Raw genomic sequence first — 22,579 nt, 5'->3', positions numbered from 1 at the left:
ATGGTGACTCAAGGGAGAGAGAAATGCTCTCAAGATAAAGGGACATGCTCTCAAGGCAGGGACAGCTCTTATGCCGAGCCACCCAAGGAGCCACAGGGGGCAGTCTTTATTTATTTATATTTATTTATTTAAAGTATTTATTAGCTGTCTTTCTCCCAAAGGTGCTCAAGGAGGCTAATGAAAATATCAAAAACAGCTGTTAAAAACAGAATTAAAACACAAAATGCATTAAAAAGCAGTCTTCAATGAGTATGATGATGGAACCAATGCACAGCAGAGGCCTGGCTCACTCCCAGGAAATGCAGCAGTCCCTTAAAAGGCTGAGAGCAGAGGCAAAATATGATCCTTCTTTGTATTTACAATACTGGAAATTCATTTTAATTGATGTAGAAGGCGGGGAAGGGAGAAGGGAAAGCTTTTTGGCCCCTAGACAAAGTGACTGTGAATTAGCTTCACTGACTTAAGATGGCAAAGAGTCCAGTAGCACCTTTAAGACTAACCAACTTTATTGTAGCATAAGCTTTCGAGAACCACAGCAATCTTCATCAGATGTAGATGCTCTCTTTGTCAGCTGCTTTCAAGAACCACAACTCTCTTCATCAGATGCAACTTTATTGTAGCATAAGCTTTTGAGAACCACTGCTCTCTTTGTCAGATGCAACCTAATGGTTGCATCTGACGAAGAGAGCTGTGGTTCTTGAAAGCTTATGCTACAATAAAGTTGGTTAGTCTTAAAGGTGCTACTGGACTGTGAGGCTCCTCCCTCACTGGCGCCCTCTCCTGATTGCTTGCCATCCCACCAGCTCTCCAGGCAGGTGTCCTCCGGCCTCAGATTGGCAGGGAAGGGGGTTGCACCACCTTGTTCCTTCTCCTGCCCTGGGAGTAGCAGCACACTCCAGCTGTCTCTCCCTGCAAAATCCTCCTCCGCCTTCACAGGAACCTGAATTTAAAGGCCTCCCCTGGCCCCACCTCCCTGGCTCTGCCCCCAATCGCCACCCAGTCTCCCTGACTGGCCCTGCTCCCAGCCTATCTGATAGGAGGAGTGGGTAGACTCTGCAGTCTCCTGGCCCTACCCACTCCATCCCCGCCTAGGGTGGGCCATTTGGTCTGCTCTCTGCCTGGCTCGCCCCTGCTGCTTCTGAACCCTCCCCAGTGGCTCCCTTGGCACCTTGGGGCCTGTGCCTGCCTGGCTTGCGCTGATGGCAACCTCCTGTGAGCCTGGATGAAGTGGAGCCATCTGGGCAACTGCAGGAGACGGGTGAGCCTGCGGAGTGGCTGCAGGCTGTTCCCCAGAGTGGTGCCTGGGCGTCGGCTGCAACTGGCCTAAGGGTGGGAGAGGCCTGGAGGGGTTCCTGCAACTGAGGTACTGCCAGAGGCTGTGCTGCAGGGCCTAAAGGGGGTGTTTGCTGCTGCAGGGCTGGGGGTGGACAAAAGTCCGGCGTCGCCGGACACGGACTTTACTAGTTTGCAACTACAGACTAACATGGTTAACTCCTCTGGATCTATGACTTAAGTTGGAAGCTGATGAAGGCAGAGGGGAAGCACCAGGGCTTTTGGGCAGGAAAGTGCAGAGGCCTCAGTTGGAATGCATCCAGCATCGGTCACTTGAGTGCAAAAAAGGACTAATTCAAGTTAGAAAAAGGGCCAAGAGAGCCGGAAGCAATAATGACATGTAAGCAAAAATACAGAAGACTGTTTGAAAGGCGATTGGGGGAAGCGTCTACAACAGTGATCTCTACTATGGTGACCGTGGGCGGAACAGCTCCTGCCAATGTGTTTCCTGGTGCCTACTCTTCTCCATAGTATCTGTTCCCCAAAGCAAAGAGCTGCTCCTGGCCTGCTTCCACTTCATTGGAGAAGGAGGTGCTTCAGAAGAGCCCAAAAGGCATCACTGTGGTGTTTGCAGGGAGTACCTACTTGGAAGCAGCTGCTTCTATCATACGAGGATGTTTAATGTGGAACCTCTTCCCATTGGCCCCACCTACCATGGAAACTGTTTGATAGAGGTGTCCACTACTTAGGCACAAAATTTCCAAAGTGCCCACGTGTTCAAATAGGTGGAGGCTCCTTGGTCTACAAACAGAGGCAAGAGGGCCATACGGTTATTTAGATTATTATTGTTAGGTTTTAAAGTTTTGCGTGGTGGTACTAGTAGATTGGTTTAATGGAGTAATGGATTCTTGGCTCTTTATTCATTTAAGTTAAAATCCAGAAAGCTGGCGTCTTAAGATCCATCCAGATCTAAAACGGTCTCCTTAGAACAGTTTTGGGACCAATGAACCAACTTACTCAAGGTGGAGAAGGCCTTGTGTATGGAGGTTTGCCTATGCATTTTATTCTCGTTTTTCAGGTACTGGCTCCCTGAAATCAAGATGGTTTTCTCCTACGTACAAGAACTTAGTGATTTCCCCTCATTCCTCCATGAGCCCACTCAAGGCAGGGTATAAGCTGGGCAGAAATTTATCAGCTGGAATTATTCTGTGCATAGAACAAGGGTCACCGTACAAGGAACGAGAGGCGGGGGTAGCTGTGCATTTCCTGCATTGTGCAAGAAGTTGGACCAGTTGACCCTTGGGGCCCCTTCCAGCTCTATGTTTTTATGTTTGGAGGTTCAGGGATAGGGAAAGCTTTACCTAACTAATTTCCATCTGTCACACACTGTCAGGCTCAAGAGGGGAATAAGGTGGCACGCTGGTGTGGCCTTTATCAGACCATGCACTTGCTAGGCCTCTGTTTTTCTGATCCTAGGAAGGGCTGCCTGCCAACTGACCAGGAACTGAGCCCTGGCAGCTTGCTCTGTGGAAGTCAGTAGGCAAATCTTTTGTTACAGAATGAATATTTTGGGCCAGAGGATGAAAATCAAAGATCAGGTAATCTTCTAATTCCTGTGATCCTAAAGCGTAGATGCTGTTTTTCAATGAGAAATAAATCTCAGACTTAAAAAAAAAATCCCATGCAGCCAGTATATTCAGCCATGTAGAAAATCCAGTGTTCCTGGTTTAATTGAACTCAAATGGGTAATCCAAAAATGGAACCCTTTTCCTTTATGTGAGTGATGGCCCATTTCCACCGGCAGGCAGGTAGGCGGAGAGCATTTTGATTAGTCACCAGGTCTTTCATCCTGTAACCTTTGGTTGAAGTGAAGCTGCCAGAGGTACAGAAACCACTGAGATGTTGTCTTTCCCTGCTTCTATTTATCTCCCAATTGGCACGTTCTCCATTTTTTATCTCCAGAGAGGCCGTCAGTCACCCTCCACAGAACACCATTGCAACTCCAGTCTTGAACTTTGTTCTGCCAACCGAATGTCAAACACTGTTTACTTTGCCCTGTTTTCCACTTTAGTGTTGGCAGGCGGCTTTACTCATGGCCTTCATTCATGCTGGGGCTACCTTGTTGATGACCATTTCTCAATCCCTGGCAGCACTGACACTTTAGCCAGGAGCTTTTAAAAGAAAAATGTTTCTCAACCAAACAACAGCTATCAAAGGGGAACAGAGATGCAGCATCTATCCCCTGCAGGACCAAAATTAGAATCTAGCCAGTCAATGGAGAAGCTGTACTGAGAGAGTAATTTTCCCTTCCCTTAAAAGCTGGTCAATATGGGAGAAGGCAGTCCTTCAGGTATCCTGGCCCCCAACTATTTAGCATTTTAAAGGTAACCAGCACTTTGGACTATGCCTGGAAACAGATGGGCCACCACTGCAGCTCTTTCAGCACAGGGGTGATATGATCCTCGTAACCAGGCCCTGACAATAACCTGGCTGTAGAGATGGGCACGAACTGGGGAAAAAAGAACTGTGCGTTTCGTGGTTTGTTGCGTTTCACGAACCACGCACCACAGACTTTCACGAACCTGCCCCGGTTCCCGAATTGGTTTGGTTCATGAAAACATCACTTCCAGGTCAGCAAATCGTCATTTCTGGGTCAGCAGAAGTTCTGCAGAAAGCCCATCCCCCATTGCCTAGGAAACTGATTGATTGACACCAGGCTGTCTGCAGTGACAAACCGAAAAACGAACCAAACGAACTAGCCTAAAGTTCCTGGCGATTTGCCAGAAATGGGCTCTGATGAACCAACGTTTCACAAACCACGAATCAGCCCAGTTTGTGCTGAACTTCGTTCATATTTCGGTTCGTGCCCATCTCTATCTGGCTGCCACCTTTTGGACCAACTGAAGTTTCTGAAGTTTTCAAAGGCAGTCCCAGGTAAGGCATATTACAGTAATCTAGCCGGATAAAGCTAGAGCAGTGTTTTTCAACCACTGTGCCGCGGCACACTAGTGTGCCGTGAGACATTGTCTGGTGTGCCGTGAGAAAAAATCCAATTTCATCCGTAACATGCGGCTTCGGCTCACAAATAGACCAATCATTAGATTCAAATAGACAGGAGGAGACATCGCAGTAGATCGCCGATGCGCAGAAGAGCGCCGATGGATCTGGACTCTGGAGGATTATCGCGGACGCAGCACAGAAGAGCGCTGAGTGATCGATCTGGAGGAGACATGAGCAGAAGAGCGCTGACTGATGGATCTGGAGGAGACATGAGCAGAAGAGCGCTGAGTGTGACGGACAGCGGCTATCTGGAGGAGACAAGCGCAGTAAGTACTGAGTGACAGTGAGACAGGAGCAGATACTGCAGTGATGGACAAGTTTTTGAAAAGGAAAGAACTGGACTCTGAACAAAATTCGGAGCAAGATGAGAGCCCAAGTATGAGTGGGGATCAAAAGAAAGCAAAGATGGTTAGCTCAAGCAAATTCTCTGGCACAAGGCAATATAGCGAAAGCTATATTTCATTTGGATTTACTTTCACCGGAGATGCAAAGAAACCAACTCCACGGTGCGTGGTGTGTGGTGAAAAGCTATCTAACAGTGCTATGGTCCCAAGTAAACTTAAACGCCATCTCCAAACGAAACACCCTTCGCTTCAAAACAAGAATGCGGACTTTTTTGTTCGCCTGCGTGAAAACACGGAGAAACAGGCACCTTTCATGAGAAAAACCACAAAGGTAAAAGAAAGAGCTCTTAAAGCTAGCTATCAAGTTGCTGAACTTATAGCCAAGTCAAAAAAGTCGCACACTGTGGCAGAGAAATTAATACTTCCCGCCTGCAAAGCTATTGTAGAGGAGATGCTCGGACCTGAAGCAGCTAAGGAAATAGCCAAAGTCCCTCTCTCAGACAACACAATTTCCAGACGTATTAATGGCATGTCTGCAGACATCGAAAGTGTGGTTTTGGAAAAGATCCGTATCAGTGAGAAATTTGCATTGCAACTTGACGAGTCTACTGATATCAGTGGACATGCTCAACTCTTGGCCAATGTGCGTTTTGTGGATGGTGATGCAATTAGAGAAAACTTCTTTTTTTGCAAGGCATTGCCAGAAAAAACAACAGGAGAAGAAATTTTTCGGGTCATATCAGAATACCTTGAACAAGGAGGACTTAAGTGGGAAAACTGCACAAGTGTCTGCACCGATGGAGCTGCAGCCATGGTCGGGCGCACCAAAGGCTTTGTGAGCAGAGTGAAGGAAAGAAATCCAGATGTGATTGTTACGCATTGTTTTTTACACCGTGAGGCCCTCGTAGCCAAGACTTTACCAGCAGACCTAGTTCCTGTGTTGGATGATGTTGTGCGCATGGTAAACTTTGTAAAGTCACGACCCGTGAAAAGTCGCATGTTTGCAGCTTTGTGTGAGGAGATGGGAGCGAAGCATAAAACCTTGCTGTTTCATACGGAGGTCCGGTGGTTGTCGCGTGGCAAGGTCTTGGTTCGTGTGTATGAGCTGTGGGAGGAAGTTAAAGTGTTTCTGACAAATGAGAGGTCAGATTACGCAAAGCTGCTTGCAAGTGATTAGTGGTGTGCAAGGCTGGCATACCTGGCAGATATTTTTCATCATCTGAATGAACTGAACACACGAATGCAAGGCCGAAATGAAAACCTGCTTACAAGTACAGATAAAATAAATGGATTCCGTTCAAAGGTGCAACTCTGGCATCAACACGTGGAAAGTGGCAATCTTGAAATGTTCACACTCACCAAGCAATGGCAAGGTGTTCACACTGCTGCACTGTGTGAGATAATAGTTAAACATTTAAAAACTCTCAAGGAGAAGTTGTCATTTTATTTCTCTTCAGTCTCCACTGAATGCCTTGATTGGGTTAGGGACCCCTATAGCTCAGCATCAGTTGGTGGAAAGGACATGACTTTACAGGAGCAGGAGGAACTAACTGAACTGAGACAAAATCGTGGTTTCAAGCTAAGATTTGCTGATCTACCTTTGGACAGTTTTTGGTTGGATACTGCCAAGGAGTTTCCCGTTCTGGCAAACAAAGCTATTTTGACATTGCTCCCATTTTCCACTACATATCTGTGTGAGATGAGCTTTTCAAGCCTGATTGCTATGAAAACTAAAGACAGAGAGAGACTGAGAGCTGTTGACGAAGAGCTACGTGTGTGTCTTTCTTCGATTCCTGCCAGAATATCATCTTTGTGTTCAGCCAAACAGGCCCAGGTTTCGCACTAAATAAGTAATCAGAAAATTTCTTTGTGTTTATTTGATTTCTTTTGTGTTCATTTTGATAATAAGTAAACAGAAATATGAACAATTATAAAATAAAGTATTATTATTTCATAATAAAGTAATTATAAAATAATTTCTTTGTGTTTATTTGATTCCTATTCAAGAGAATTACTTTATATATAGTCAATATAGGCACAGAGTTAAATTTTTTTAACATTTTCTAATGGTGGTGTGCCTCGTGATTTTTTACATGAAAAAGTGTGCCTTTGCACAAAAAAGGTTGAAAAACACTGAGCTAGAGCATGGATCAATGTGGCCAAATCAAGCAATTGCCTATTTTTATTTTTATGGGTAGGGTCAGCCTTGACCTAGGTTTGAATCCTTCCCCAGTTTGATATTTTTCTGTCTGCAGGGAGCTGTTAATCTGGGAAAGTTCCTAATGCAGTGATACTTCCTGTGTTCTGGCACACTTTATAATCTGCCTTGTGGTTTGCATATCACACTGACTGGCCATTAGGATCTGCAGCAACAGAGAGCTTTCCATGTTTAACTGGTTACCGTATACCAACGCCTGTGTTGTTGTTGTTTCTTACACTATCCATGGCTGCCATTTCAGTTTTCAGCTATGGAGGGGGGTGCTGGGATTTATACAAAGGTTCAAAGGCCTAGGCTGTTTACCCCACCCTTCATCCAACAACCTCAGGGCAACATAAATGGTTTTCCCTATTTTATCCTTACAACCTTGTGGTGTAGGTTAGGCTGAGAGTGACTGGCCCCATTTTGTACAATTTTGCAGCTGGATAGGATTTCAGCCCAAGAGGATACTACAGTCCTGGTCCAATACTCTAATCCAGAGGTCCCCAAACTTTTTGAGCTGGTAGGCACCTTTGGAATTCTGACATAGGGTGTGGGGCACAACCTCCAAACTGGCTGCTGCAGGAGCTGGGGTCGACCACAAACTGTCAGGGAGTGGAGTTATGCATAACTCTTAACAGTATCTCATCAGCATTTCAGACAGAAACTCTGTTTAACAGGATGCCTTTTAAAACAAACATATTATTTTAAAATATGTTCTTGCAACTTAAAAAAAATCAGCACAGCCAATCAAATCTCCAGTGGCCATTCCGAAGCCCTGCTGGGCAAAACCCCTACTCACACGCTAAAACACTGGTTGTGTGCCAGGTAAGGTGTCAGAGGGTGCCCTGGTGCTTGTGCATCCCACACTGGGGGCTGTACTCTAACCACTATACCATGCTGGTAGAAGAACAGAGATGTGCACTTCCTTAAGGCAGTTAAAGGGGTCAGGCAGGAGTTGTAGCTTTAGTATTAACATCCTATTTGGATATCATTACAGTTGACAAGTCCCTACTATGAGAGACCTCTGGTGCTTTTAGGGGAGGCTGAGGAGAAATTTCACCAGATGGGGCCTGGCTTCTCTCACCGCTGCACCAGTGTAATGGGAAAAGCTGCAGCACATCAGCTGCCTTCTGTACATCTCTTAAAGACAGAGAAGCCCTTTCAGACCCTGCACCTGAAAATCCCAATGAATGGAGAATTCCAAACATGTGGGGGTTGAAAGATATTTCTTCAGATGGTGAACTAACCTCTTATGTACAACTGTCTCCTTCTGGGCTAAGGTGATGGTGACAGGGGAAAGGCTTTTCAACAGCACCATAATTATTTTGAAGCCAAATCTCTTTCCTACTTTCCAAGTAAAAGCTTCCGGCATCTCCCACCCCAAAGCAAAGTAACAATCCCAGCTGGGCCGAGTATCTCCAGTTCACACAACAGATGGCAGCATTATACAATAGGACAAACACAAGGCAGTGATTGGAGGTCTTGGGTCACTTGCCCAAGGTCTGATTGTCCCTTTCCCCTGACAAAATCGGTGCTTTTTTGGATAGCCGTCGAGCTATTTTCAACGCATCTTCATAAAATAGACAAAGCAGATTTTTTTTTACCATTCTGCAGCTCTGAAAAATGCAGGTTGTCATTCAGAAAAAGATGGGAATCCTAAGGGAAAAAATAACTAGATAAAAAATATTACCTGGTTTTGAAAATGATAAAACGATAATCTTTTTACCATTGTAGGCTCTTGATAGGGCTGCCAACTTTTGAACTGGTCTCAGCAGATCTCCTTTTTTAAAATACAGTTGGATATGCAACAATGTATAAGTAACCAGGTTTAGCTTTAGTGGTTTATTTCTGCATAGCAAACTCACAGGAGGAAAACTGGTCAGTTGGTCATTGTTAATATGCCCAACATTAGTCATATAGGGCAAATCTTGGGTGTAGAGATGAGCACGAAATGAACCATGGAACAAAATTCTGTACGGAACGGCCAGTTCGTTTGAAGAGAAACGTGTTCCATGGGGCCTTGTCTTTCCAGAACAAATGAATTTTTCCAGCTGTACCATGGCCGGTTCGGAGTTTCACAGACCCCACGTCGGTTCCAGCCCATTGGCCGAACCCAGCACAGGGTCTGTGAAACTGACAGCATGTTTCTCCTGCTGCCGGAGTGGCAGGCGAAAGGGGCTGTCAGTTTCACAGACCCTGCACCAGTTCCAGTGTGGGGTCTGTGAAACTGACAGCCTCTCTCCTCCTGCCGAGGCTGTCAGTTTCACAGACCCTACGCTGGAACCGGTGCAGGGTCTGTAAAACTGACAGCCCAGGCAGCAGGAAAAAGGGGCAGTCAGTTTCACAGACCCCATGCCGGTTCCAGCGGGGGGTCTGTGAAACTGACAGCCTCTTTCTCCTGCTGCCCGGGCTGTCAGTTTCATAGACCCTGTGCTGGAACCAGTGCAAGGTCTGTAAAACTGACAGCCTGGGCAGCAGGAAAAAGGGGCTGTCTGTTTCACAGACCCCACGCAGGTTCCAGTGTGAGGTCTGTGAAACTGACAGCCTGGGCAGCAGGAGAAAGAGGCTGTAAGTTTCACAGACCCCACGGCTGAACCCAGTGCGGAGGCTGTGAAACTAACAGCCCTTTTCTCCTGCCACTCTGGCAGCAGGAGAAAGAGGTTGTCAGTTTCACAGACCCTGCGCTGGAACTGGCACAGGGTGTATGAAACTGACAGCCCCTTTCTCCTGCTTCCCGGGCTGTCAGTTTTACAGACCCCGCACCGGTTCCAGTGAAGGGTCTGTGGAACTGACAGCCTGGGCAGCAGGAGAAAGAGGCTGTCAGTTTCACAGACCCCACGGCTGGACCTAGTGCAGAGGCTGTGGAGAGGGGAGGGTGGAGTAGGGCATCTACTCCGCCCTCCCTTCTCTACCTATATATCTGACCAGTTTCTTCTTGTCCTGCATGCATCTGACAAAGAGAACTATGATTCTCGAAAGCTTATGCTACAATAAAGTTGGTTAGTCTTAAAGGTGCTACTGGACTCTTTTTGTTTTAGAGCAGACAGTGAGAAAGATGAACTTATCTTTGGTTCTCAGCAGGAGCGCCCCACGAGCCAGCTTCAGCTGGCTGTCAAGAACACTGGCTCCGCGGAGCGAGAAAGAGAAAGTAAAATTTGTAACATTTGTAAGATAACCCACTGGCATGGAGCAATAAAGAACTTCCCACACTCTCAGAAGCCAGAGGCAGAACCCCTTCACATTCATGGCAGATATGCAGGAGGCATATGTGGCAAGTACCTGACATACTAGTTTTACATGGGACTCATAATCTTGTGAAGAAATCAAAACGTCATCAAGATAAACAACCACACCCTTATACAAATGTTTGTGTAGTACTTCATTAATTAGATTCATGAACACCCACGGAGCCCCTTGTAATCCGAAAGGCATGACTCTGTATTCAAATTGTCCCAAGGGGGTGTTAAAGGCTGTTTTCCATTCATGCCCCTCCTTTATTCTCACTTGGAAGTACGCATCTCATAAATCCAGTTTCGAAAAAATTTTCCCTTGAGACACCACTCCCAACAAGTCTCTGATTAGGGGGATGGGGTAAGCATTGGACATCGACACAGCATTAATCTCCCTATTATTGGTACACAGTCTTAACCTCCCCCGTCCTTTTTGCGGAACAGTACTGGTGCAGCATGAGGGGAGCTAGCCGGGTGGAAGAATCCTCTGGCCAGATGTTTGTCAATGAATTTATCCAATTCCTCACGCGTCCCTGGGCTCATTGAGTAAAGTTTTCCCTTTGACAGTTTTTGACCTGGGATTAGCTCTATGGCACAGTCAGTAGTCCTATGGGGGGGGGGAGTTCGTCAGCTTCCTCATTGCCAAACACATGGCTCAAGTTCTGGTATTCAGGAGGAATTTTCTCAATCTCTTCCTGAGTTAGTAGAGCAGTCTTTTTTTTTTTTTTTGCAGTTAAGTTATTTTTATTGCAAGATCTTTTCATATTTTTCTCAGTAAAGTTGGAACTGTTTGTGTGAAAGCTTTACAAAGTCTTATGTTGTTCTAACATTTATAACATTCACAACATGTGTAACATGAGACCCACTGATTTGAACTTACAACCCCAAAACAAGCATACTGCAAAAAGAAACAGTGGAAATCCTAAGAAGGAAAACAACACAACGCACATAGCCGTTACATTTTCACAAGACGCTAGAGAGTCAATCTTTCTCGAGCCCGTCCAACACAGGCACGTCTCGGTGTCCCTGACCTCGGAGCGATGTCCTGTGAGTCGTTATCCTCCGCTTTTCTTTTATTTGGCGACCTAGCCCTTTGTTGACTCACCAACATCTCTCCAAGGGTTTGCAGAGTGGAAACAGCAGACTGCATGGCCTGCAGGTTCTGCTTCCACACCTCTCTAAAGTCAATTCGCTCCTGCCGTATCTCCTCTATGAATTCACTTTGCAGCCTTTTGTCTTCCTCATGCCACCTATTCCTCTCACGATCAATGCGCCACTCTGTGATCTGGGCCTTGTGCTCATCCGCTGACTGACAGATCATCTTGTCAGCAACCGCAAACAGGCCGGCATTTCTCCGTTTTCTGCTCCTGATTCCTGCAAGGCGCGTTCCAGGGGAGACTTCGGCCATGGATGTTATTGGTGAATCTTTAATTATGTCTCCGGTGTCCATTCCAGATTGCTGGCTCCCTCAGTCTGCAGCAGCCTCTCCTCAGTTCAGCTCCCTAGGAGAGTAGAGCAGTCTTGGGGTGTGTGTGTTAGGTCCTCACTCTGGGTTCCATACATGACTTCAACAATCCCCCCTCGCAAAACATAGTTCTCCGGTTTTCCACTTCACATACAGGTCATGGTCCCATAGCCACCATATTCCCAACACCGATGGGAATTTGGGGGTGTCAGTCACCTCAAAAGTTCTGGCTTCCCAACGGTTCCCTATTCCCACTGGGACTATCTCAGTTTCTACCTTGGCCAGGGCTCCTTTCATTTGGGACCCGTCCATTTGTTCAAATACAGTGTGGTGGTTTAATTTACACACGTTCAGCCCCAACCCTGTGACTAGTGCCGGGGCAATCAGATCCCGAGTGCATCCAGAGTCAATTAAGGTCTGCACTCAAATGTGGGTCCTTCTCATGCCAGTAACTATAGTCACTGGAATGTAAAATAAGGCCCCTTTAGGTCTCACTTCAGGCGGTGGCAGCTCCTGCGGGACCTGTCGTCGGGGCCTCCTCACGACAGGTTGCTGGTGTTTCCTGAAGGTTGGTTGGGGTTCTTTTCCTCTTTCGAGGGTTCCTCACTAGGCCCCTCCACAGTGTTGAGGCTGGTTGCTACTTCGCTTTTCTTTTTAGCTCTTTTTAGTGGCTTGCCGGCCAGCGGGGCAGCTGGGTTTGTGGAGCGGCTCCTCTCCGGCTGCTTCTTTCTGCTCCCTGGGCATTCTGCAATGAAATGGCCAACTCCACATTGTAGACATAATCCCCTTCTCCTACGGATAGCTCGCTCTGTATCTGGGGAACGTGGGTTGAAGGTTTTCTCTTTTCTCCCTGATCCCACAGGAGGCTTCCTATTAGTTGACCGCCTCGCGAAACGTCGCGCGTCGTCGCGCGTTGTTGCGCAGAAAACGCGAAATATCGCGTTTTCTCGTGCGAGTTTTGCGCGACGTCGCGCAAAACTCGCACGAGAAAACGCGATATTTCGCGTTTTCTGCGCAACAACGCGCGACGACGCGCGACGTTTCGCGAGGCAGGGGGCCGTCTGGAATCAGCCCAGGTCTCTGTTTTTGACCTCGCAGGCAAGTTGGATCCATCCCAACAGGGTGGCAGGATCATCTTGCATCAAGGCTTTAGCCACCAGGTCTGGGTTCAGGCGGGCCCGGAAAAATTCAATATTGACTCCTTCAGTCCAGTCAAGCACCTTCGCTGCATACTGCCTGAATTCTGCAACGTATTCACGGACTGGATGGTTTCCTTGCTGCATCTGCTTTAGTTGCGTCTGGGCCCATTCTCCTTCCAGCGGGTCCTCAAACTGAGCCTTCTACGCTCGTACAAATGCCTCAAGGTTCTGAAGCTCCAGGGCCCCGGCCTTGTATAACATGACGTACCATTTAGCTGCCTGACCCCCCCAACCGTGATCCTAGATGGCTTACCTGGCTGGGGTCATTTGGGAAGACGTGTCCCCATTCTCAAAAAAATTCCATGGCTTGCACTATAAAGTAGCCCAAACCTTTGGGGTCCTCATTGAATTGTGCCTCTAATTTCTGCAACCCCTGCTGGGGCATTATCGCATGCGGGACCCGTCCTGGTGCGGCCGACATTGCCATTAGTGGGCTAGCTGGGAGAGGGTGAACAGGTGGCATGGGTTGTAATGGCACTCCCATCGGTACACCTCCAGATGGTGGGATAACCGGCCCTCCTGGTGTTACTGGTATCCCTAGTGACAGCAAAGCGTGGAGGGGTTGAACAGGTGGCATGGGTTGTAGTGGTGTTCCAATCAGTGTGCCTCCGAGTGGTGGGATGGCTGGAAGAAATAAGGGACTTCTGCCAAAATGTCAGTCCCTGGCAGTTAGATCCCCAAGTTCTCCTCAGTTAACACACAGGTGTTCCAGATGAAGTAACTTTATTAGAGATCCATTCAGTACAAGGTGCTCAGACAGTGGAATTGGCAGAAGTGACATATGTGGGGCTAGTAATGTTAGTTATAGGGAATATGCCTGCCTTTGGGAAGGAGGACCGTTAATGGGGGGGAGGTGGAGTGAGATATTGTTTTAGAGTAGACAGTGAGAAAGATGAATTTATCTTTGGTTCTCAAGGAGGATACATTTCAAGCCACTTTCAGGTGGCAGTCAAGGACAGTGGCTCAGCGGAGCGAGAAAGTAAACATTTGCGAGATAACTTACTGGCATTGCAGCAATAAAGAACTTCCTATACTCTCAGAGACCAGAGGCAGAGCCAATATACATTCATGGCAGATATGCAGGAGGCATATATGACAGCCTGCCATTGCACACATGAACCTGTGGTCTAGAAGGTCTTGGTCTCTTTGTAAAAAGAGTCCCAAAGTATTATATTTAGTCAATATGAGTGTTTCATTTCAGCCAGTTTAGGAAGAATGTTTTGAAACGGCAAAATCTTGCCAAGGCAGAAGCTGCAGAACAAACAGAACTGGCTGCCCAAGTATTTTTTGTTCTGTCTGAATAAGATACTCCATTTAGAACATTAGTTCTCCTGAAGGAAGCCTCTGCTAGGCTATATCACTTAAGAAAGGAATTTTTAAAAAATCCTCCCACATAGAAAACTAGCCTGTCAGGGAAATACTAGGCTGGCTTTGTTTCCAGGCCACCTGTACTATACTGCTACATGAAAATCTGACTGGAAGCGTTCAATTATAATCCCAATTTATAAGAAAGGTAATAGGTCCAACCCTCATAACTATCGTCCTATAAGTCTACTTTCTATTCCAGGGAAAATCTTTGCGGCACAACTTCTTGATAGGTTAACGGATTGGATGGATCAAGAAGCAGTACTCTACCCTGAACAAACAGGCTTTCGTACAGGGGCCTCAACTATGGATCATTGTTTGGTTTTACACCATCTAGCAAGCAAATATTTGGCACCCTCCGGAGGTAAACTCTATGCGGCCTTCATGGATTTGAAGACCGCATTTGATTCTATTAATCGTAGATTGTGGCATAAATTGTCAGAATCTACAACAGATAAAAGACTTTTATATTTAATTATGAACTTATATACTGACCCTTCTGCCCAAAATAGGTACAACTGGCAGGGTCAGTTAACTCCAAGTTTTCAAACCGATAAAGGTGTGAAACAAGGTTGTTTGCTGGCTCCATCCTTATTTAATCTATTCATTAATGATATGATTCCATTTGTGAAATCACATACCAAACAATCCCCTTATCTAGCAAATACTCCAATTTCGATTCTTTTATACGCAGACGACGCTCTCATCTCCAAAACAGAATTAGGTTTAAAATCACTAATTAACGCATTTATCACATATTGTAATAATGAGGAACTTAAAGTTAATTATGCTAAATCAAAAGTCCTGAGATTTTCCCGGTCCTTCCATAACGGCTCCAAATTGATAAAGAGTACTGGGAGGGGCTTTGGAGAGAGTCCCCTCCTTTAGTTATCTTGGTATCACTTTTAATTACAATCTATCATGGAAACCACATATTCAGGCTGCTCTGAAGGCCACAAACATTTCATCAATGGCAATTAAAAAATTCTTTTACTCCAAAGGAGCAAAACATATATCAGCAGCCATTAGGATTTTTAATGCTAAGGTTATCCCACAGATACTTTATGGGTGTGGAGTGTGGATTGAAGGTGTATCCGACAACCTTGACACCCCTCTACACACGTTTTTGAGGGAGATAGCGGCAGTCCCGAGATGCGTAGCAGGTACTGCACTTAGGGTGGAATTCGCCCAACCCTCAATTGAGAAGAGAGCATGGATTACAGCCTTTAAGTTATTCTTCAACAAGGAAATTTACAAGGACAATTCAGGGAAAGTAGGTTTTGCACATTTGATCTTGCAGGATACCTATAAGAGTAGCCGAACTAATTTAATTAACCAGAAACTAAAAATTCTGGATATTGATATAACATCTTTACAGACAAATGAGGCCGTCAGAGTTATAAAATTAAAACTAAAGGATCTCGATTACAGCTGTACTCTCCAGGGAGCCAGACGTACATGTTCAGGCTTATCCCTGGGACTTTCACCCCCAGAGGCTATTCCATCTTATTGCTATTCTTTAAAGATTCCAGCTCAACGCAGAGCCTCCACATTGGCTAAACTTAACTCCTTCCCCTCTAAAGTGCTTTCTGGTCGTTTCTCTGGACTCCCTTATTCCGAACAAGTTTGTGACTGTGGACAAGGAAAGTTAGAGACCTTGGATCATATAATAGTTTTTTGCCCTAAGTGGAGTAAGGAAAGAGAGAGATTTATTATTCCTATTATGTTAAAAGAAAAGCTTCCCTTCCTTCCTTGGGCAATCTCAGTGTTATTGTCTGATAACTTTCCTGACAATCAAACCTCTGCTATAGTGGTTTCCTTTTTATCCACAGTGATAAAGAAACAAGATTTTCATGGGTTTAGATAGTTTAAAGTGATAATGACGAGTTATGTCTATGTGAATTGGGTACGTTCAAGTGTACAGTTCATAATTTGTTGGTGTTTGTATGGCTTATGGCTTCAGACGGAAAAGCAATAAACATAATTATTATTATAATTAAAAGTTTTTTAAAAAGCTTTAAATTGTTTTTGTTGCTTTAGATTATGACCAGGTGCTTTCACTTAGTATATTTTGTATGATTTATACAGCAATGACGTGACCTGGGTAGCCCAGAGAAGCCCAACCGTGTCAGATTTCAGAAGCTAAGCAGGATTGGCCTTGGTTACTAATTGGATGAGAGACCTCCAAAGAACAGTAGGGTTGCTACATAGAGGCAGGCAATGGCAGACCACCTCTGTTAGTCTCTTGCCCTGGGAACCCCAGCAGGGGTTGCCGTAAGCCAGCTATGACTTGATGGCACTTTCCTCCACCACCACCATATAGCAACATGTTGATGCTCCTTTATTACCTTTTTAATAGAGGTTCATATGTGGAGTTTTTTCATGGCATAGAGGTAAATAACATCATTTGGTAAATACATCCTATTCAGCCCATTTTATAGGGATAGGGCATTTTTTTTTCCAATCCAGTATCTTTGTCACTGAACAGCCCTTGTCAGTCATGACATCTGACCTTTAGGGGAGAGATCATTTTCTTAGAAGAGGGTGATGATGAGAAGTCCTCCTTGGCAGCCTCTAGACTGACTGAAGCTCACCCAAAAATGGCCATAAATGTCTAGTCTGGAATTTTATCTCCAGCTGATATTTCTGTGGGCCTGAGGTTGTGAAGGAGGCCTTCTTGGGGCTTAACCAGCCTCTGGCAATTGGGGCAGGGTGGATGATGACAACATACAGGTTCCAGCACGGTGTATTTTTCCCCATGGTATCCCAATTGTTTGTTGCAGGACAATTTGGTCTGTTTGTGATGTATACATATTTTGCTATTAACAAGAGTCAAATATCAAGAATAAAAAACCACAATCTGAATCAAGGTGCTTCTGCTGGCAGCAAAATAAAATAAATAAAAATTAAATAAATAACAACAACATTCGATTTATATACCGCCCTTCAGGACAACTTAACGTCCACTCAGAACGGTTTACAAAGTATGTCATTATTATCCCCACAACAAAACACCCTGTGAGGTGGGTGGGGCTGAGAGAGCTCTGAGACAGCTGTGACTGACCCAAGGTCACCCAGCTGGCTTCAAGTGGAGCAGTGGGGAATCAAACCTCTGTTCTCCAGATTACAGTCCTGCTGCTCTTAACCACTACACCAAACCTAAAAATGGGACATATGCTTTTTTGTGTGTGTGCTGCTGCTGTGACTGACCTGGATAGCCCAGGCGAGCCTAATCTTGTCACATTTCAGAAGCTAAGCAGGGGTCAGCCTTGGTTAGTAAGTAGAAGGGATATCTCCAAAGGAGATCAAGGACATTACGCAGAGGAAGGCAACGGCAAACTCTCTCTGTTAGTCCCTTGCCTTTGGAACCCCCAGCAGGGTTTGCCAAAAGTTGGCTACAACTTGACGGCACTTTCCACCACCATTATAACATAACCTTTTACTGATGTCAATGAATTCTCTCACACTACAAATTGCTTCTTCCCTAAACAGTCCCTTACGGCACTTTTATCGTCTCTGCAGGACAGAGAAGCTAGACCCTCTGACCCCTCTCAATATGCTTAACAGCCAAAGCCATATCTGAAGAAGGCTCAGGTTTCCTGAAAATCTTGTTTGTCTCCGGACTCAGAACCTAAGCCATTCGTTCACACCGGCTCTATGACGTAAGGCCTCTCTCTTTGCTCAACTTCTCCTTTTCCTGCTCTTCCCTTCTCTAATCTTCTGAATAAAAACGAGGGAAATCATTTTTTCTCTCCATTGCATTTGAGGAACTGAACTCCAACTCACAAAAACTCACATTGGGGTGAACGTTGTTAGTATTTAAGATGCCACTGAATTCGGTTTTGTTATACTCAAGACAGACATCCTTTCGCTTTTTGCTTTATTAGAAAAAGGAACATAACTTCATGTGCACACAGTATATACATCAACAGTTACAATGAAAAAGAGGATGACAGTCCCTCCCTCATACGAAACCTTCATAACACCTAGAAGAGTTTGCCTTAATGCTCACACGGGGCACACTCTTTGCCAAGTATCACTCTCTGTTCCGGGGCACAGCGTTTCTTTCCGTCTCTTTTTCCCTGGAAGTTCTCCTGGGGCTTTAATTAGTGCGTGGCCAGAACTTCAGTGGCTGAACCTTTTTCCAGAATGGAAATGGAGTGATGGGAAAAGCTTCACCAGACTGAATGTTTGGCCTCCCCCATCAAGGAACCTGGCCAGCAAATCCAAAAATGTGTCAACTTAACAAAAACACTTTTTTTTTTTTGCAATTTTTTAAACATCCATCCCTCATCCTCTTTTTGAGAGAAACCTGAGAAAGTCTGCAAAGCAGAAAAATTACAGAATGGCATTTCTTTCCACTGGCCTGATCAATGCATTTAGGGTTGAAATATTGGACTGCTTGGCCATTTAATGTAATTCCAAACCTTTCTGGGACACAAAAGGCAGGCCTGGCTGAAACAACTTGGAGTGGACTTTTATTGTATGGAATCCAACAAATCGAGGCACCACTGAAGAGGTGTACCTTATGACCTCTTATATGGTTGCCAAAGGTTCTGGGTTGTAACCTTGTGGCTGTGCATTCACCAGAGCACATGGCACGGCTGCCTTGGGTGGCAGGGGCCAGCTCTGAGATTGCAAAGACATTTAGGGTTCAGCTACATGTTCAGGATTTTTTTCCATTTGTAAATACATCCTCCAAGATGGCTTTACCAAGAAAAAGGAGCAGGGAAACTAACTTTTCCTCTCTTTTCATGGGGGGGACGGGGACGCATCGTTCCGCCAGGGGAATGTAAACCTCCCTCCCCATGGGTCCTCCCGTCCCCTGGTCCATCAATGCTTCCCCCCACCCCTCCCTGCATCCCAGCAGAGGAACTCGGCCAGAAAAAGCCACCTTCAATCTTCTTTCCCCCCCACTGGGGAAGCTTAACAGGTACCTGCATTCCCCCGCACCCCTGCAGTGGGGGGTATAAAAAGGTGGGGGGGGTCTCCAGTGAGAAAATAGCAGGGGAGGAAAGTGTTAGAAGTTTTCCTACACCTTCTAGTCCTTGATAAAACCATCATGGAGATTGCATTTGCAATTTTTTTTAGAGTCATAATATGTAGTTGAGCTTTCATTTGATGCAATGACCTGTTCTCTCTAGGGGTGCCGTTTGCTAGGCAACATTTGGAAACTGAACATGAACAATTCTTAGTGGCTTGCACCATGGCAACACAGCCTGTACTATTCTAAGAAGAGACCATGGGAGACACAATGAAACAAATACTGTATCCTGCTGAATGCCAGCGATACACAACACAGGGTGCCGAAATCAACAGGCAAGAATGCCATTGGACTATCGCGTTAGGATTCACAAGGAAAGGTCTGCAGTCAAGTACATCAACATGAATATGGCTTTCTATAAAGGCAAATTCTGCTTTCAAATGCTTTCCTGAACAGATTAAATAGGCATAACGAACATTCAATCCAACTTCTGTTGGCTACGTCCAACATTTCAGCCCCCAAACCAAGGAGGGTTTGTGCTAGTGGTGCTCATTATGGAATGACTACTTCAGTAGTTGATCATTAGGAGTGGCACCTGATTAGGGGAGAAGGACCCCAGGTTGGTCTTTTTCGCTTGCTCTGCAGACAGCCACAGCTGACGTTTTCTCCGCTTGCAGGCACCACCTGCTAATGGCTGCAGACCAGGCAGTTGTGATCCAGTAAAAACCAGCATCCGAAGTGGAAGACACAGCTGGAGCACAGAGCCCACCACTTGCTTTTAACAACGGTTTTGCACTGCTCCAGCTCTCTAATGTGTGCTAAGCAACTGCACGGAGAAGTCTTTTGTGAATTAAAGAGACATCCCAACCATACCAAGCCCTCAAGAGTCTCGTGGGCTGAACTACTGAAATGTTGCCCCTTCCACAGTCTCCAGGGGCTGAGCTTTTCTGTTCTGGTAGAGCTCCTGTACAGCTACATGGCAGGCAGAAATTAAACAGGCAAGGCTTTCCCAAGGATGAAAGTGCAGTGGTGAATGAACATTTTCCTAGCTGAACATGGAGTGGTCGCAAAACAATTGCCAGCACAGGAGCTTTGCCAGAAAAATAAAGGAGCCAAACCAAATGTGGGCAAGCAGAGTCAACTGCTGCACTTTAAGCAGTACCAGGTTTGCAGGACCGAAGCATGTCAGGACCAGGCTAACCTATGGTCACTGCCTGCAAAAACCAGCACAAAAGCAAAAACTGCTACCACCCATCCATATGTTAGGGAGGTCCAAGTGAGGTCATGTTATTTTATTAAAAGAAGGCTAACTGTGAAATAAAATAACTGAATGTTTAAAGGCCTGAATGATAAGATTTGTTCCAGTCATGTTGTAGCATTCGTGAGTTCTTCAAACTGCAACCTGGAACAGTGTCACATTTACTGAGATCCAGAAACTGGATTAGAGTCCTCGGGAATTCCAACTGCAAGTTTCTATTCTGCAGTTCTGACGATTCTTTCCTAATGCTTTGCCGATCGTGTGCGGCCTTGCAAAAGTAGCGTTGCTGCTTCCCTTTATTTCTTTCGAAAGCAAGGACTCAGGAGTCAGGAGGCTGCCAACACGAGGGTGCGTATGCTACAGTTAAAACAGCTCGTTGCAGCACTGAGGCTTCAAAACAAAAGGTATGAAGGACAACTGGGAAGCCAACGCAGCAGAGGGGGCGAGTTGAAGATGACAGGTACCTGTCTGCAGAGATAACGCTTGAAACGGATGACGAGTCCTGTTTTCACCAGTGAAAAGTCCTGTTTATTTACACTTTCCCAGAAGGTAAATGAAAGTCAAGTACTGGATACCCAGGGAGGTCTCTCCCCCAAGGTCTTTTATATGGTTTCTTTAACATTTAGCCCTTATTCCCCCAATATCTGTCAGTATCAGATGCAACTACAGTGGCAGCATCTGTTAAATAGATAGGAATATTTTTTTAAAAACCCAAAACAGTGGTTGTTTGTAATTACAGGACTCAATGAGGCAGAACTAGGCTTCTGTTCCCATTAAGTGTCTACAGAGGCTCAACGGGTGTGAAATGGTACCATAGATGTTTATGGGAAGGGCTGACTGAGATAGGTGCCATTTTGATAGGTTTCAGCTCCATCCTTTGAAAGAAAACAGACGTGCTCCTTCCAAAGCAAAGCAACTTCTCGATGGCGGTTTCTGTGCAGGCTGCCGGAATCCTCCACACTTCATTGCTGCAGTGGAAGAATGAAACTTTCCAGATTTAAATGTGCAACATTAAACCAACAAAGAGAGCGCCCCCGCTCCTTCACACTTTGGACTGCCTTTCGTCTGTCCATTCCTGTTTGGTGCTTTGGAGGGCCTGAGTTTTCTGCTCATCCACCTGGACGTAATCCACTCTTTGTTCTTCAGAGAGAAAGGGCTTCTGCGAAGGAAAGGCAACAAAACAGAACCAAAGTGTGAGTAAGAACCTCGAGAGGGAGGGAGCGGGACTTGCACCGGCAATTCTCCCACCTCCAGCCGCCCTGAGCGGGTCTTTCTTTTTCACCTTGACACTGAGGGAGACACCAGCTGACAAGATCCTCTGCTGGCTTAATCCCTCACCGGTCATTTTTTACCCAGCCCAAAACAGGCCAGGGAGACCAGGGCCGATTCCAGACGACTAACCGGAAGGTGCTTCATGCCGCCATGTTCCGGATTGCAACAAGGAAAACGCGAAATACTGCGTTTTCCCCGTCGCAATCCGGAACATGGCGGCATGAAGCGCCTTCCGGTTAGTCGTCTGGAATCGGCCCTGGGGAAAGGCAGCAACAGCTATGAAAGGAGATGCTTTTCTCTCTTTGGAAGAGAAAGGCAAGCAAGGTATATTCTTTTACTGGCTCTGTCTTAATTTATACAAGGCAACTGCTTGGGGGTATGATTTCAAGAGAAAGACCCAGAGCAGAGGTGGCAAGAGACGAGGCTATTTCTCCTCAGTTCATTTTCCCGCCAAAAATCCACCCCCCCACCCACCATACACACATTGCTTTTGGCCCTGCTAGGAAAACTTAAGAGCAGCAAATGGCCAAACGGTGCATTTCTGAGTGTCCCCTCCAACTCCTGCTCATAGAAATACTATAAGACTGCTATGCTTGGAACTTTATTTCCAGACACATGGAGCCTAACTGCATAGGCACCACAGCGCATAGGGAGAAGGGGACTTCTCCCCCCCACATTTTTCCAGCCTGAAATGACCCCAGGGAGTCACATTTGCCTCATTAGGGAAACTTACAGTATACTAATGGGCTACATGCAAGTTTCCAAACAGGATAAATTGCCTTTTCAGGTTGACAAAACAGCAGCCAGGATGGAGTGGGACTTAAACTGTGAGCCAAGGGGTTGCGTTCTATAACACATCAAACCCACAAACTTTCCTTCAAACATTCACAGAGCTCCACCAAATAAATAATTCTGCCCTCAGAGATAGAT

General features: G+C 45.8%; 1 protein-coding gene across 1 annotated transcript in view; it reads right to left on the bottom strand.

Moving 5' to 3' along the window:
- Positions 1-18,008: 18,008 nt before the first annotated feature.
- Positions 18,009-22,579, bottom strand: part of GAB3 (GRB2 associated binding protein 3) — a 110,475-nt gene continuing 105,904 nt past the window's right edge. Inside the window, exon 10 of the mRNA XM_054996911.1 lies at positions 18,009-21,536. Within this exon, the coding sequence (XP_054852886.1) occupies positions 21,420-21,536 (117 nt within the window). The 3' untranslated portion in view covers positions 18,009-21,419. The remainder of the gene's footprint in view (positions 21,537-22,579) is intronic.

Source organism: Eublepharis macularius, chromosome 13 (assembly GCF_028583425.1).
Source record: "Eublepharis macularius isolate TG4126 chromosome 13, MPM_Emac_v1.0, whole genome shotgun sequence".
Taxonomy (NCBI): domain Eukaryota; kingdom Metazoa; phylum Chordata; class Lepidosauria; order Squamata; family Eublepharidae; genus Eublepharis; species Eublepharis macularius.
This window is presented reverse-complemented; position numbering and strand designations above follow the sequence as displayed.